Source organism: Solea senegalensis, linkage group LG2, assembly GCF_019176455.1.
Source record: "Solea senegalensis isolate Sse05_10M linkage group LG2, IFAPA_SoseM_1, whole genome shotgun sequence".
NCBI lineage: Eukaryota > Metazoa > Chordata > Actinopteri > Pleuronectiformes > Soleidae > Solea > Solea senegalensis.
This window is the reverse complement of record NC_058022.1, coordinates 27,405,549-27,422,234: the sequence shown is the minus strand read 5'-3', so window position 1 is coordinate 27,422,234 and position 16,686 is coordinate 27,405,549. Positions and strand designations below refer to the sequence as shown.

Below are 16,686 nucleotides of genomic sequence, written 5' to 3'. Positions count from 1 at the left end.
TTCACTCCTTGGAGGGAAATAATAATTACAACTGGAGAGCATTTTAAACATATACAGCCTAAAAGTGCATCAGACATTCCAAAAGTAATTACCAAAGATCGTTATGACCTTGAACTTTGAATGCCCTTTGGTCCATCAGAAAAATAAGACAGTGATAAGTTTAGACACAAACACGCTAACCTGTCCTTCAGAGTGGACAATCATTCCATCCGAACAGCTGAAAAGCAGCGTGTGGAAGTAATGAGCAGCTCCACCCCGAGAGCAATGCAACAAGAGTCAACAACCTTGCACGACTAATAGAAAAAAATGAATAATGATTAATGTTGCATGGGGAATATCTAGAAATCTTCAAAGGAACAGTGCGTCACATGTGACTACCTTTGGTGAAATCTATGGTCAGTGTCTTGTCGCAACAGAAAACACTACTTTCAGCCACACAGGGATGAAAACAATGGGGTGGAAATAACTTTTTTTTCTATGAAAAAAAAAATGAAAACAAAGATTGAATCATAACAACGAACCCCTGCATATCAGAGAAGACACTTCAGAAGTAATCAACGTTTTAATTTCGGCCTCTTTTCAGTTCAGGAAGTTTTAGCCGAGTGTAACTTCCTGGAGACCCACGCCACACCCGTCACTGCCCAGCGGTGCTTTGTTCTCTCCCCACAGTGGATGTGACAGTGTGTATGTGTGTGTGTGTGTGTGTGTATAAACTGTACTTGTGTATGTGCACATGGAGCACAGGTCATATCTGGGTCAGCTGGTCTATTATTGATTCCCCAGTGATGAAGGAAGGAACACAGTGCTCCAGTGACGCCACCCACCACCAACACCCCAACTAACCTTCAAGTGACCGCAACATGAATATACACACTAATGACTAACGTGATAAAGTGTTGACAATAATCACTAGGTGTAGAGCACTTTAAGCACATGCTGATAAGTGCTAATGGGGTGTTTAATGAACACGATAAACGACTTATCACCTCTCCACTGGTGCTGCTCTGTGAGAGCCATCAAAACTCAACTCAAAGTTTGTTTAGCGCAGCTGGGGTTGATGGTGGTGGTGGTGGTGGTGGTGGTGAGAGTTTGGAGATTAGATCAACAGAGCATGCAACCACAAGGTCTAAACAAGTCCCAGCACTGAAACAAGACTATAAAATCAAGTTTACTCTCCTGAGGGAGAGGTTAAATTTACTCGTTAGACAAAACCTTTTGTTGCTTTTATGATCCAAACAACTCTCTCCAGTAATATCTCTGCTTGGCTACAGGAATAATATTTGTTCAAAGCTTAAACTGCTAGGGATAACAAACTTTTGACCAATATTTGCAGATATATCAGGGTTGCTGGGGCCGATAACTGATACCGATATATACGTTTTTCCCTGCGCTCAATTGCAGAGATAATTCATGGCATGTTTCCACCGGCTTGTCTCGACACGGCACGTTTAAGTTGCGTTTCCGCTAGCATAGGTTCCAAACGAGCTGAGTAGGTACTATGCCTGACGTTGCGAGACTGCCGGCCACTCATTGGTCACAGGAAGAGACGTCCGACACAAGAATCAAGCCAAACAATGCCGAACTCTAGATGACTTAAAAAAAGACTTAACAATCCTAAAAAACATGGGTTTATCTCCAACAACTACCAGGGAAATGTCTAAAATCTCAATATTTAACAAAGGCCATTTTGTGGCTTATTTTAATTTCTGTCATATTTCTAACTTAAGTGAAGCATTATTTGTGATGGAGGTCAGTTATTGAGTAAATGTTACTCTCGACTCATGCGGAAAATACAACTGTACTGTTTTAAATGAATTTAAATGAACAAGTAGGAAAATAGAAAGTAGACACTGTCATAACTCTTCCTCAGGGTTAGTCTTTGGCAGTCTTTTAATCTAATTTCAGACACTATGACACTATAACAAACTTATGTAAACCAGTTAATAACCAAATAAACGGACTGGAATGTTTGCTGCTGAGTTTCCGGGTGAAGCATAACTTTGACCTTCAAACAAAGTCCGTCAAAGATCACGAGGAAATTAAGGTGAAACCAAAAACCCTTCGCCTGTTCTTTCCTTTTCCTGACGACAGACAACACGACTGTTTTTTAAAAAATACTTCCATGCTTCATTCTCGGGGAGACACAATAGCTCTAAGTTCCCTCGAGTGTTTTTAATAATCATTATCTAGTATTGATAAGTCTTATCATTAAAAACGATGCAGATGTGTCAAAAACATGGTCATCACTCACACATAGTACATACAAGCATCAAAAGAAGTGATAACACACCAGTTCAGCTTCTTCGTTCATTCTTCATTTGTCGTTTTAGTAGTCTATTTCACTATTTTCTTCGGGATTAAAAGAGGTCTGAGTGTGAGTGGATGGTTGTTTGTCTCTATATGAGATAGACTGGCGAACTGTCCAGGGTGTACCCTGCCTAGCACCCTATATCAGCCGAGATTGCCGCAACCCTCCTATATTTAGTTTTGCTGATTTCATTAAATCCATTTTGGTACTTTCTTCCATGAGAGAATGGTGGGGCAACAAATGGAGAATATGAGAGGAGGAATATTAATAGACTGTAAGGTAAACAGTGAATATTCCATGAGGGAGTCTGTTTGTGCGTGTTAGGGAGTGTCACTTTGTATTCGAAATTTGATATTATTCACATTCAAACTGTAATGCACAAGAAACTAGAATCCAGCAGAGGTCGCACGTAAGGTTATCTACCATAACAAGAGTTTCACCTGCAAATGCAGCGGCGACGGCATCTCCAAGATGCAAGCCCACAGTACGCGAGGGAGCGCCCTCGCTCCTGTACATTCAATTTGCATCCCCAGCGAGACACAGTGTGCACCAAATACCCGTTAATAACATAATCTAATACTAATCTCTGTAAGCTGACTCATAAATGTCTGTGTGCTCAGAGCATATATCCCGTTCAGGCTGATAGACGTGTTTCTGGCAAATAATATCAGAACTGAAGTCTGGCCGTTTGCCTTGACTCTCAGTTCTCTAGAACCGATATAATTCATTAAAGTACTAAATCCAAGTATCTGTATGTTACTCCTAAATAAATTGTGTACTCCTGGAACTATCTCTGTTACTCATTACTACTCAATAAAATCAGAAGAAAATAGATGGTAATGCAATATCTGTATTTATATAGCACTTTTGTAGTCTTTACACTACAGTTTTGCCATTCGCTCACGTTCATGCAGCGCATCTACGTGCAGCACATTTTCTATAACATTCACATGCACAGCTGACAGGAGCAACGTGGAGTTGCAGTATCTGCCTGTAGACTAGCGGAGACGGTAATCAAACCCACAACCTTCAAGTTGAGAGACGATTTGCTCTCCCACTGAGCTACCGTCGCTAAATTCAAATTCAAAATGCTTTTTAAGGGACTTACTTCGACTTTACTTCTAAAACTGAAGTACATTTTATATACTCAAGTACTGCAAATATCATATACTTTATTGAATATTGTAAAAGGTGACTTGTAGTCATACCAAAGCCATTTTCTGTTAAGATACTTGTACTTTTACTCAAGTATCCCTTTTAGATACTTTATACAAGACTGGTTTGCACATAGTGGCACATTCCACTGGTGGCCTGAAGAGCAGGTGGTTCACTCTGAGTCAAAGGCTCCTTAAACTCCAGGGCCACACTCACCACTCACTTCACCTTACCAGTTTACGCACTGTTTTAATGCATTAGCCTACACACACACACACACACACTGTAAGCCTAAACAGCAAATGGCATCTCCAGTGTGCTATTCATATGAATCTGTTATTCTTGGCGTTATCTGTGTTATTCCTTGTCTGACTCTGAAGATTCCCTTTGTGCAGCCTCTCCAGACGCATAGTCACCAGACTGGAAATTTGACGTCCGCCTTCCTGTCTGTCACCTCATCTGTCTCTCAGATACTCGTTTTTTTTTTTTTCCCTGTGGTTTCTTCCTTCTTTGCAAACGTACAAACCAATAACGATCAATGAATCGCTCGTCGCGCAAAACAGTGACTGTCACACAATCTCCGACAAAAGCAGATGCAGCATTTCTTTATCGTGCCTTGAGACTGTTGCCTGAGGCGTCTGCGGCAGAAAGGAAGTTGTGCGCACAGCTGGAAATCATTAACATCTGTGATAATGTCTTCACTTGTTCTGTGCTCAAGTAGCAACAATGCAACGCTGAATATTTGATCAGCTTTATCATTGTGAGGAAATCTTGTCATTTGATTTTGGTACTTGTAAAAGGAAACTATATATATTCTGACCTCCTTCTAGATAAATAATTGTTCCGAACATTCCGAATGTATGTCTTTTATTTGAAACAAATGTGCGCTGCGAGCTCAACCACTGCGGAGCGCAGAGCAATACATCGCGACCAAAATAACATATGCACTTTGTTAAAGGAGAAAACACTCAGACAAACATGTTGCTGCACGATGTTTGACCTTCCAGAGACACAGTAAAGCAGTAAAACAGATGACTTGATGCTCAACGCCACTGATGCTTTGGCTTAATGACCTTTTGTGAGGCTTTCAACCCCACATCTGGGGGTAATTTCTTTTTACTTGTTTTATCACCGGCTTTTCTGCAGCCTCTAGTCTGCATAATTGTTTGTCTTAAGACCGGCAACGACTGTGTCCTTGATTAAAACAAACACGCTCTGGAGAGTCCACGTAGCAATGGCTGAGATTGTGCTGAAGATATAAGCAGGGATTTCTCCGCTGGACAGCACAATCTGTTCTTATAATTAAGCGTCTGATTCTGCTCCATGTGGCGTGACTCATGTGTACGCGTGCGTCGGAGTGGGGCCGTGCCAATGTGTACTTCCAAACCCCTAAAACCCAGTTCTTTACAAAAGGAGGCAAAAGTACTCATATTTACTTAGAATAGACATGTTGGTAAAGACAACACTTGATTCCATTAGTCAAGTAAAAAGTTAAAATAGTCATTCCTAACTTTTAATAACTGGGAATAAAGAAAGAAAGTTCTAGCTGCTCAAAAAAGATTTGCACGGTTGGGAACGTCTTGCTTCTGAAAATCCGTTACCGTTTTGTGTTGTTTCCTCATCCCTGTAGATTGAAATTAGGTGGTGTGAAGACAATGAAATTAAAATAATAGACAATCCCCTCTTGCTTGCATTACAACCAAAGTAATGAGCCCGTTTTGAGAACGTAAGGAATAGAAAGTGCAGATATTAATGTTTAAAATCCTCAAATAAAGTACATATACCTGAAAAATCTCTTAAATAATCCATTCCAGCAATATATGCTGATTCGTGAGATACAATTATTGATACTGAAAGTGGACAGCAGTGAGGAGAATGTAATTCCTCCACTTAACCCCTTGTTTATTACACCGATTGTCTTGAATTATTATTGATTATTGCAGAATCATTGAATTTCCATCAGGGTTGGGAACCACCAACACAATACTATTATAACACCAATTCTGTATCTACCAACCGAATCAAATGTTGGTGCCTCATGTCGGTGCCTGAGCTGTTTACATGAAAGAGAACATGAACTTTATTTACTGTAAATTCAATATAAGCAGTAAGGTTCAATTGATTTATGTAAATGTGGTATAGATTATTTTCCATATTCATGCTCACATTTGTTTTAGAAATAAAACTATTGGTGACATTTTATGTTAAAAAAAAAGTGACAGTTCACCGTTTTATGGGTTTCACCATCATATGGATTTAATCAGAAGAAACACCCAACCATAATTATCATCATTATTGTAGGTCATGGAGTTCATAGCATGCGGGCAACTTGAGGAGAAGGTGTTGTTATGGCCCTTTAACAAAACTATGATGCAAGACACAATGATTGACATCATGCCCTCATGCCCGTGACACTAACAGCTCGGGAAACATGTCTAACCTTTTCCTGAACCTGCTAACCAACTCCCTTAACTTTCCTCACAACAAGAGAAACTCCTTTGGATGAAGTCATGAAAATAAAACAGGGCAGGAGCTAGAACTGTAAATCAAAATCTGTAAAACATCGAGAGCACGAATTTAGTTCAGGGCCGGGAAGAAAAGCTCCTGCCTATATGGAAGCACATCTTTCACGGAAAACCACTGAGCAGATCTCGCCAGAACTTTCTCCTCTGTGTTTTCCCCTCGGCCTTCGTGCGTCTCCATAAAAAGACAAGTCTTGAGGAGGGCGGACTTCTCTTTCACTGTTGATAGTAAAAGTGCCTTTCCCTGACAGCATCTAGAAAGAAAAACGAGGGACAGGCAGCGTTGTCATGACAAGCAACACATGATGCTTTTTCCTTTTTTTCCCCCCTCCCCCTGCCATCCTGGAATGGATGTTCCACATGAAACACCAGAGCACGAATCAAATCAAGTGCCATGGACAGGAGCGGCAGCACGTGAACCTACATGATAAAGGGGTCAACAAGTTCAAGTCCGAAAAGTGGTCGGCGCACCTGAACGTCAGATCTTTCTGAGAAGCATCGCGGAATGTCAATTTCTCCTTCTACAAAGTTCTCACTCGGCTCAAAAAAAACACGAGATCAATGTAAATAAACTTGTGATGATGACTCAGTGTGGATGGTTGACAACATCCACCCCCACACACACACACGGACGGGCGTAAGCATAGCTGTTCATTAGCGTTTTGAGCAACACGTATGGACTTTGAAGACATCTCAACATTAAAAGCAATGAAGATTCATTGTGGAAAACATCTGAGCCAGACTGGACGCTTTGTAATTTGCTCCCTTCCAGGGCTATTTGTACTGGGAGCGGCCGGGGAGTAAAACAAACACACCTCCCGTGTTAGAACAAGGTCACACATCAGCAGGTATGGAGAGGACAGTGCGTTATGGAACGCTCGCAGGTACGAGACGTCGAGTAAGAGGGTGTTTTTTTGGAAAAGTCAAAAGCCCAGAGAAACAGAAAAGCGTGGACCAAAAAGGGGGGGGAGCGATGCTTGTCTGAACAGGTAGCTGCTCTCACAGGGGATCAGCCTTCACGGACGTTTTCGAAAGCAGAGTATTTTCTGTTTGGTCAGTGATGACAGACTCAAACAAACAAAGAGAAATGGGAGTCGAAAATGAAACAAACCCCCAGTAATCGATCGTTCCATCAATACTCCCTTTGTGTCTCTTTCCCCTGCACGGACACCGCGGATTCAAAAATCAATCTTTTTACAATCTGGAAGACCCAAATTTAGGACACTTGCAAAAGGAAGCAGCACTGGCTTGTCAAATCCTCCATTTTCCGAGGTTTGCAAGCTGCAACAGCTGGTCCAACACAAGGCATGGCTACAGGACACTAACGATCATTTCTGGACTTTTGGCACAAGCCTCAGCTCTGTCTGCCTGCTCACCACCATTAGCTCACTCACATCACACTCTTATTCGAAGACTTCCTTGTGCTTTCAGCAGGGTTCTTTGCAGTGCACATGATGTGTGACCCAGCTTCAGTCATCAACACTGATCTGACAGAGGGAAGAGAGGCCATTGTTGTTCTTGCAGGTTTAGGTTTAGGGTTTTTGAATCCTAAAGGCCATAGAGCAGCAATCAGGATGAGCCATATGGACTTTTGAGTTTGATATTATCCACACATAAACCCCTACTAATTTAAGTTACCTTGGTCTATCTACTACTTTATCTAAGGTGGGCAAAGGACAATAGTAAGGAATAAGGAAAGCAAACGGAAAAGAAGTTAAAGCCAGTAATGCAACATTACAGACGCCAACTGATGTAAAACACCACGAACACCAAATGTGTTACGAGGACATTCTTCTGTCAGCCAAAGAGCACTGTTGTAAGCCAACACAGCTTGATTTTATATACTGTGGCAGACAGACCATGAAATGGGGAATTATTTGTTATGAATCTTCCTCCCAATTAATGACTCATAATCCTCGTAAACCTGTAATGTGCAAAATGGGGGGAAAACAAATTCCTTCCAGGATCAAGAGCTGTGAGATCAATGCAGTCTGTTTTTCTGTTATCACAAATGGAATGCCGTGAGTACAATGTCCCTGACGCTGTACGCACAGCACGTTACACGTCAGTACAAGTGGAACAAATGTGTGTTTACAGTGTTTACGCATTGGAAACGGGAGGTGCTGCTCCTCCATATCTGTTTCACACTCCGTCTTCGTCCCTGTGTGTCTCCAGTCTTCTAACCAAGAATAAGACGTATCGATCTGCCCTGGCAGGAGTGATGACAGCACGTCGTTGTTTATAACCTGCTGCTGAAGGGGCATAATACTCCATTAACAAGCCTTCATCTTTATTTGGAAGTCATATTTTAACTACATTCTTGTACCAAGCTCAACGGAGTGATAGAGATTTATAAGACGGCAACGAGCCATGTGGCTCGAAGCGCACCAGTATTTAAGTATGACACACGGTCAGGATATGAATCTTATTCTTTTACCTGCTGCTTTTTTTTTTAATGAAGTGGTGGTTTAAGGTTTCCAGAGAAAAGATTTAACATGTTTACAATCAATAGATGCTGTCTGAATGAATTTCTTACCTTATAAAGGCTGCAAAGAGTTGGCTCACATTGTGTTTAGAGACACATTTTCCAATGCAAACTATACTCCACTTTTACAGCTTGGCAAAGTCACTGTGCCGCACTCTTTACTCAATTACTTGACGAGATTTTTCACTGCTCACTCGTGAAATGTTGCGCATCAAACTTTGCAGATGTTTTAATGCACCCATGTCCTCGTCGTCAGATGGCGTAAATAATCTACGGTTGCCGTCTCAAAGCAAAAGAGGATGCTATGGAAAGACATTATGATATTTCAGTGACTGCAGAGGCGACTAAATTAAACAGAAGCATGTAGCTAAAAGAAAAAATAAATAAATACTGATCAAAACAAAAATATTAAAATGAAAGTAAAAAAAAGATCTAGTAAAATCAAGCAACACATAGCTCCTACATTTATCACAATGCAAGAGTGAGGTTTTAATCATTTAACTCGTCATAACAGAAGAACTGAAGGGGTTTCCAATTGAGAACTGGATCAGTTTCTCCAAACACCCAACCTGTGCCATAATGAGCAGATTGCTGATAAAGCACTACTCTAACTGAGATCAGTGGAATAACATCAATGAAATCACAAAGGTTTGGCTTCACCAATGTTAATATTTGCCTTTTTTTGGAAACTTTAACTACATTTTACCTACAATGCCAATGCCAATAGGGAGAATCCTCTAAAGTCAAACATTTCTCAGGTAATCTTTGTCATATCTTTCCCATTCATGAAAAAATGTGGATTTTTCTGCTGCTTATTGTGGTCCAGACGGCAGTTGTTGCTGGATCCTGTGTTATTCCTAATTCTGGAGGGATATATATAATCCCCCAGTGTATTCTGGGTTTGCCCTGGGGTCTCCTTTTTATCTGGATTTAACTGGAATATCTCCACAGGATTACATCCAGGAGGAACCACAACTAATTATGACTTTACCTCAGGTGTAGCTCTCATCTGTTTGTATGTCTGAGCTCTTTAACCTGATCTCAAGTCTCAGGCAAACTCATTTTTGGATGTTTGTGTCTGTGAATGTTGGAAAAATGTGTAAATCTGAAGACATTTTCACTGATACTTCATTCATTTTTACAAAAGTAAATGTTAAAGCATTTGAAAGGAGCTGCATCGTCAGTAGACTTCTCCATGTTGTCTTTTAGGTCCAGTCATTATGAGTATTCTTTTTCTATCTTCTTCTATCTTTCAGTAAAATTTAATTGCACTGAAGACTCATTGTTATTATTTTTATCTTTACTGTCTTGCTGCTGTAACAATGCAAATTTCCCCACTGCAGGACAAATAAAGGACTATCTTAACTTATCTTATCTTATCTTATCTTATCTTATCTTATCTTATCTTATCTTGCTCTGTCCTACTGCTGTGGGCCATGTTGAGATAAGGGCTTTCACACGGCATAGTCCCACTGCAAAGCCCAAATCCAGACCACAGCATGCTCCCAGCTTAGCCAAAGAAAATGCTATTGTTTTCCAATCAATGCTTGTAGTTTTATGAGGGCTACCAGCCATGAAGGAGCTGCTTATAAAGAGGAGCCAGACCACTGGAGCAGTCAGGAGAGTATTCCTCACCAGAGGAGAGGAGAAGAAAAATGAGCACGGAGAGAAAATACTAGCATCTGTGGATATTTTAACCCCCATTGCCACTTGAATCCAAGTGTTCTGTGAACAACCTGTTGTTCTTCGAGGTTTTTCAGAGAAAAAACTGCCTCATAGTCAAACAGGAGCTCCAAAAGTGCTGAGGGTTTCATTTTGACAGCACAGTTCTCACCACTCCTCTGGCCTTGACCCATATCTGTTTGTTTTGCCTTCATGTGGCCACCACGCATCGAGGTGTACAGTGTCAAAAGCAACACCTGTGACTGTGGATCTGCCATGTCCTCTGCTAGTTTGTATGCGAGTTTACTGTTTGTGGGAGAAATGAATGTCTCCTCTGCCAACCAGGAAACGTGTGTTCTTGTGAACCAATGCCATGTCCTACACACCACATGTCACTCATGAGGTTCCATCACAGGAAGCTGTTTGCATGCTGTAACCCCTTTCTGTTTTGAGTCACTGTTTTTTTGGGGGGGAAGTATTTATGACAACATTTGGGACTGACTGATCTTGTACAATTAAAAAAAATCTAGAAACGCACTTAATATCTGTCCAGGTGTTGTTTATGCAGAGGCAGAGGCGTGTGTTTATGAATGCAAACTTTCATATTCTTGCAGGAAACACACACACACGTTTCCTCTCAGCTCTGCAGTTGACACACACACACACACACACACACACACAGCGAGAGAGGCAGTACGCACATACGCGCTCACAGGCGACAGAAGATGTGAGCTCTCAACTCTTATCAGTGCAAGTCTAATACAGTACTTACAAGATAGGAATTTTGCCTGTCGAGAAACACGGAGTCTCCCATGGTCCCGGAGAAGTATCCTCATATAGTAAACACACAAAATGTAGATGCGGTGAATGATATCCTGTTAGAAAACACACACAAGTCCCAAATAGTGTGTGTGCGCTTCGGAGCGGAGCGTAAATAAAGTCTCCCCGAGTAACAGTAATCCTCTCCTCCCTTCTACATGTAAGACAAACAGAGAGTTATGATTTCTTGAAGTCTCTGCCTGCGCACCACCGAGTCAGACGCGCGTGTCACGAATCCATCCGTGCCAAAGAGGACTCCACGGTGCATAAACGCGTAACGGATCCATACTGCGCGCTCTGACTGTGGACTGTGGTGAAGACAGATGCTGCTGAGCGCTGACCCAAACGAGGGGAGGCTGGCGAGACTCACGTCAAGGTAGAGGCAGCACAAAATGAGACTTCCGGTGTGCGTTTTCAAAATAAGCCGGCTTTTGTGGCGTTTTATCAGGCGACACTCTACAAAATAAAACAATACAAAAGTGTTTGACAGTCTGTTCAACTTTTATGCTTTTAATTGTCCAAGGCATTGTTTATATTTAGTATTTCTGAGTCATGATCTTTCAGATGTTGCTGATTTTGCAGAGGGGGGTTCTTGTTTATGGCACTGTGTGATTACATGGCAAAAATAAATTAAAAAAAAGATCACAAAGAATTGGAAAGCTCATAATGATTATTCTGACTACATATGTGAACATTTTGAACCACTTTTTTATATTTACAGACCATATTTAGTGCCTCATTATTTCCAGCCTTTAAAAATGAATGCATGCTTTTATTTTGAAGTGTTTGAAGTTTTTGTTGCCTTTGGGTGTTTGACTCTGAAAAAAGGGCACAGGAGCAGCAGGCGGGTGCTGCAGGAGAAGGAGGACTGGCAATGGGAGAAGTTTTTGATTATCAGCAGCAGGACTCATCAAATGTTTTCATGCCAGTGACCAAAAAATGGAACAAAGTTGATAAGATGTGAGTTAGGAAAAAACAACAAACATATTTGTATTGGGGACAGTATATTAATACTCATTCTATTTCATTCTGGTCTGATTTACGAGGATCTATACTATACTATTTGACTCTAAACTTCTAGAACTATGTGTTATAAAGTAACACAGTAAAGTTGTCTCTGGATATATTGTGAAGATAAAGGGTTTCTTATACAAAGCTATAATCTTTGTAAATAAATTAATTGCTTTCATTTACTTAGATGCTTTTCTCTTTCAAAGAATACCTTAAAAAGTGACCGTGAAGTCCACCACTTGAGGCTCCTCCACGTGGGGGAGGGGTTAGGTTAGGTTTGTGTAACACTTGATGTGGAACCAGCATTAGGCAATCTGTGTCAAAAGACTCCATTTGCATCTGACCAAAATAAAAAAAAAAACAAGTATACAGAACAAATGGAGCAGAGTCCAGTTTTATTGAGGAACATGAGCTGGCCTCACAGCTTACACACACACACACGGCCACACACTTGGTTTGAGCTAATGAAAACCATGTGTGTAATTGGGTTTATTGAGAAAGATAAAAACAAACATGACTTAGTCTTGTTTTCAGATGCAGTATGAGTGAATGAGTGAGAGAATTCTTCTCTGCTTATCAGATCAGAGCAGTAACCATTTGAAGAATGTTGAGGGTTTATGGGGAAGACCCGCCTTACTCAAAAAAAACCTGGTGATAACAGATAAAGTGCTGCAGAGTCAGCCGTAAACCACATGCTGTGTATTGTACTGTCTATCTCACGTCACCAAACTAGTGCAGTGCTAAACAGTTACGGGCGACAGAAAACCAGTTCTGGCAGAGAATAGCTCTGTGATAAGACGCTGCTTATCAGATCGTGTTCAACCGAGGTTTGGATTCCACTTCCAGCATCTGAGGTGTTGGCCTGAGGCGCAGTTTAGTTCAGATGAATTCATTAATGCTGTTGGAGCCTATCCCAGCATGCATTGCACCATGGACACTCACACTTTTGCTTGCATGCACATAAGGGTCGAACATTTAATAATTTTCACATTGAAATTGCGGGCCACACGGTGGTGTTGTGGTTAGCACTCTCGCCTTGCAGCGAGAAGACCCGGGTTCAAGCCCCGGTTGGAACAAGGGCCTTTCTGCATGGAGTTTGCATGTTCTCTCCCGTGTGTGCGTGGGTTCTCTCCGGGTACTCCGGCTTCCTCCCACAGTCCAAAAACATGCAATGTGGGGATTAGGTAGATTGGACACTCTAGATTGACCATGGGAGTGGGTGTGAGAGTGAGTGGTTGTTTGTCTCTAGTTCTGTGTGGCCCTGCGATGGACTGGCGAGCTGTCCAGGGTGTGCCCCGCCTGTCGCCCGATGTGGCTGAGATTGGCGCAGCACCCCCCGCGACCCTCTGGTGGAGGATAAAGCGGTTAGATGATGACTGACTGACTGACATTGAAATTGCAGTTTGAAAGAAAGCGACTTGCAAATTACAATTTTGCAAAATCGATGCCAGTTTAAAATGCAGCCTATACATTTTTAAAATGATTCATATCATTCTCATCCTTGCACTTTGGTTTTGTAGTTGAATATATATTTTGCACAGTGACATCAGTCTCATACAAAACAAGCTCTGTGATTTAGCCCCACAACCCACTAACTGTCCAAATTCAAATTGTTTCTAGAGTTGAAAGAATAGATAGACTGGGGTTATTCTTCTTCATGCTGAAAAACAAGTAAAACGAATATGTTTTTCAATGGTAAATGTGTCATTTCCTAGGCCAAATAGATGTTTGTGAAACCTGACGCCAGCTCTTGAGGATATAGTGTGGAATGTGACATAAACAGTGATATATGCTTTTTCAGCTTTAAAAACACGGACATTAATGTTAAGTCCTCATTTTCAGAGCTACATTCTTTCAATGGTCACACTGTGATCATGCCTTAAACACACAAACACACATATTCTGGGCCTGTGGGAGGAGGAGGGAAGGCTGGAGGAGGCAGGACAAATATGGCTGCACATAAAAACATGAATTATTTGTATGACCCGATTCTACACGATCCCTTCAGCCAGCCAATCAATTCTCGTATCATCTAGCAATTGTGAAAGTGAGCGCACATAAGACCATATATCAGTTTCAGCGTGAGCTCAGGATTTTCCACTGTTGAATTTGGCTCGGCGTTTATGCGTTGATAAGTCAAAAACCTGCTATTAAGCGTCCATCTCGAGAAGAGCTCGAATTATTTATCGCACTTTAAATCTCCATCATGATTTGTCTGGCATTTAGTACACCTGCTCCTGATTTAAAAAAAACACCCAAATGTGAATATTCTTGGCCCTCCTCGCTTAAAGACTCCTCGGGAAATGCACGCTGATTTCACAGGGAACAAATGAGGCCACGGCTATATGGTTAATGTATATAATGTACACTGCCAATGTTTACATCAAGGTGCAACAACATCCATCCCCCGTCAGGCCAAATACCTGAGTTGTGAAATCACTCCATCGAGTGGAAAGAATTTTCTGTTAAAGTGCTGTAAGATGATCCAGGAGGAGACAGAGAAAAGGCTTGTGAAGCCTTTGTTTTAAAGTGGGAGAAAGCTGAGAATGTCAAGAATCATTATTTCATTCTAACTCATAACACATAAATACCTAGTCTATAATAGGTTATGGAAGGCTCTTGTCGATACTAAAGCAATGGGCATGTCCAGATTTGGTGTTGGGTTCAATTTGTCTGATAAAAAAAAATACCTGCAATGAAAAGAATGGCCTTGTCCAACAGCTTTGGAACTTGTGTATTGTTAAAACATAATCGGGATTTGCGAGCACCTGCGCTACATGTGATTTAATTGAATAACAGTGGATACTATAGCTCTCCATTAAAGCTTTTTTATGCGGGCCACAGAGGATTTCCAGTATTTAAACTGGACCACTGCGTTTATTAGTTTGGGAACGGCTGTGCAAAAACATCAAGTGTTTTTTACTCAAGTAGCTGATGCAAGATTTTCCCTCTGATCCACTTTCACTGTGAACAAACCAATATTTCAAGCGTAAAGCCAAAGAGAGAGAGAGAGAGAAAAAAAAAAAGTGTGCGGATTTGTGCACATTCTCACGTTTCCTTGCTTCTTAGCCTTTGAGTCTTTTTTTTTTTCTCGCTTTCCTTTCAGATGTTGAACTTTGACTTTGATTTCTCAAGACAGAATGAGTGTAAGAGAAAATTAGGGAAAAGAGAGAGGGGGCGCCACTTAAAACTGGGCCGGTGTAAACGAATTTACAGCAGGAGAAGCACAAAGCAGCACACTGGGGGATGACCTCAGAACTGGGGAATGTGTGTGTATCTCTTTGTGCGTGTCTGTGTGTGTGTGTGCGTGTGCGTGTGTGTGTGTGAGAGAGAGAGAGAGAGCGCTTCTCCACCAATGTGGGTTCACTCATTCATCACACACACCCAAACAAACATCAACAAATGCTGTCGTGTCCCAGTCTCCTTCCAAAGATGACCCTAGTTTTGGAACCAACGCTCTCCCTCTCCCTCTCTCTCTCTCTCCCTCCCTCTCTCTCTCACACACATACACACAAAGTGACGACAGCCTGGGTCTGGATTCAATCTGGATGCTTCTATCAACAGGCCAACCCACTTGTCCTAAATCTCCATACTCTCTCCTGAGGGCCAATAGACATGCAGACGGGGAGTGAGGGGGCAGGTGGGATTGTGAGTGAAGAATTCTTGGTACTAGTCCAGCATGACTCGATGGCTTTCATCCCTGCACCACCTCCTTTAGACAGGCCAGAACAATGAAAACACTTCAGCCTAACCTTTTTTTTTTTTTTTAATAATAAAGGTTTGGGGGCTGTTAAACTTGTAGTTGCAGTTGAAGTTAAGGTCGTTTTGTTTGGCAGATCCATGTCTGATTGCTGAAATTCAAATTTATTGAGCTGCAGATCAAAATACGCTCACGTGCATATTCTTCCTCCAGTTGTTGGTCTATAGTGGTTCATGGCCTGTGTTCTGGTCCTGGCTCCAATGTGATTCGTTACAGATCAGATCTACAAGCATCTTGCGTCTAAACACAATGGCACGCGTGCACATACTGCTACCTTTTTTGCATGTGCAATCCACAACAGAAAATATGCGTGAGCCCGCTCAGTATTGAAGTGGCAGATGTGTCAGAGGACAATAAAATGTACCGCACTAATCCCCACAGGGAAATTTGTGGATGGGATTAACCTCCTCTCGCCAGGGTGTGTCTGGGACACACCCAGGCTGTAACGACACACACACCTGAGTCTGCTTGATACCTTTGCACCAGTGTCAGAGATTCTCTTTGTGAAGGCAGCTAAAAATATGTCATATGTCACACATCATTCTTTCGCTATTTGTTTGAAACCATAGGAACCATACACAACTCAGAGGCCAACTTCTGCTTAAATCTGTGCACAAAACTGAGAGAATGCATCACAGAGAACACACTTTGAGTAATTAGCAGGGCGGAACAATTCATTCTTTTCAAATTGAAGTCACAAATTGAAAGGCTGCAGTTTAATTATCCTGTTCTTGACCGTCTATGTAAATTAAAATAACTCATACATGGTGAAAACCGTTTATATCTTCATGTTTTCTTCCTTCCAACATTATGTAACGTAGATATTACACTATTCAAATAAGTAGTACTTCATCATTAGGATTTTTAGTTGTAAGTGACCTCAGAGTGCTGATATTTTCTGCTCACAATACAAATGCTATCCAGTACCAGCATGTGTGTATATGTGTGTGTTGGTCATGTCAGC

The 16,686-nt window shown here is 41.5% G+C and overlaps 1 protein-coding gene across 2 annotated transcripts in view; it reads right to left on the bottom strand.

Moving 5' to 3' along the window:
• Positions 1 to 11,319, bottom strand: part of LOC122761718 (rho GTPase-activating protein 6-like) — a 36,752-nt gene extending 25,433 nt beyond the window's left edge. For both annotated transcript variants that reach the window (XM_044016966.1, XM_044016971.1), the window contains exon 1: positions 10,905 to 11,319. In XM_044016966.1, the coding sequence (XP_043872901.1) occupies positions 10,905 to 10,946 (42 nt within the window). In that variant the 5' untranslated portion in view covers positions 10,947 to 11,319. The remainder of the gene's footprint in view (positions 1 to 10,904) is intronic.
• Between the last annotated feature and the right edge of the window lie 5,367 nt (positions 11,320 to 16,686).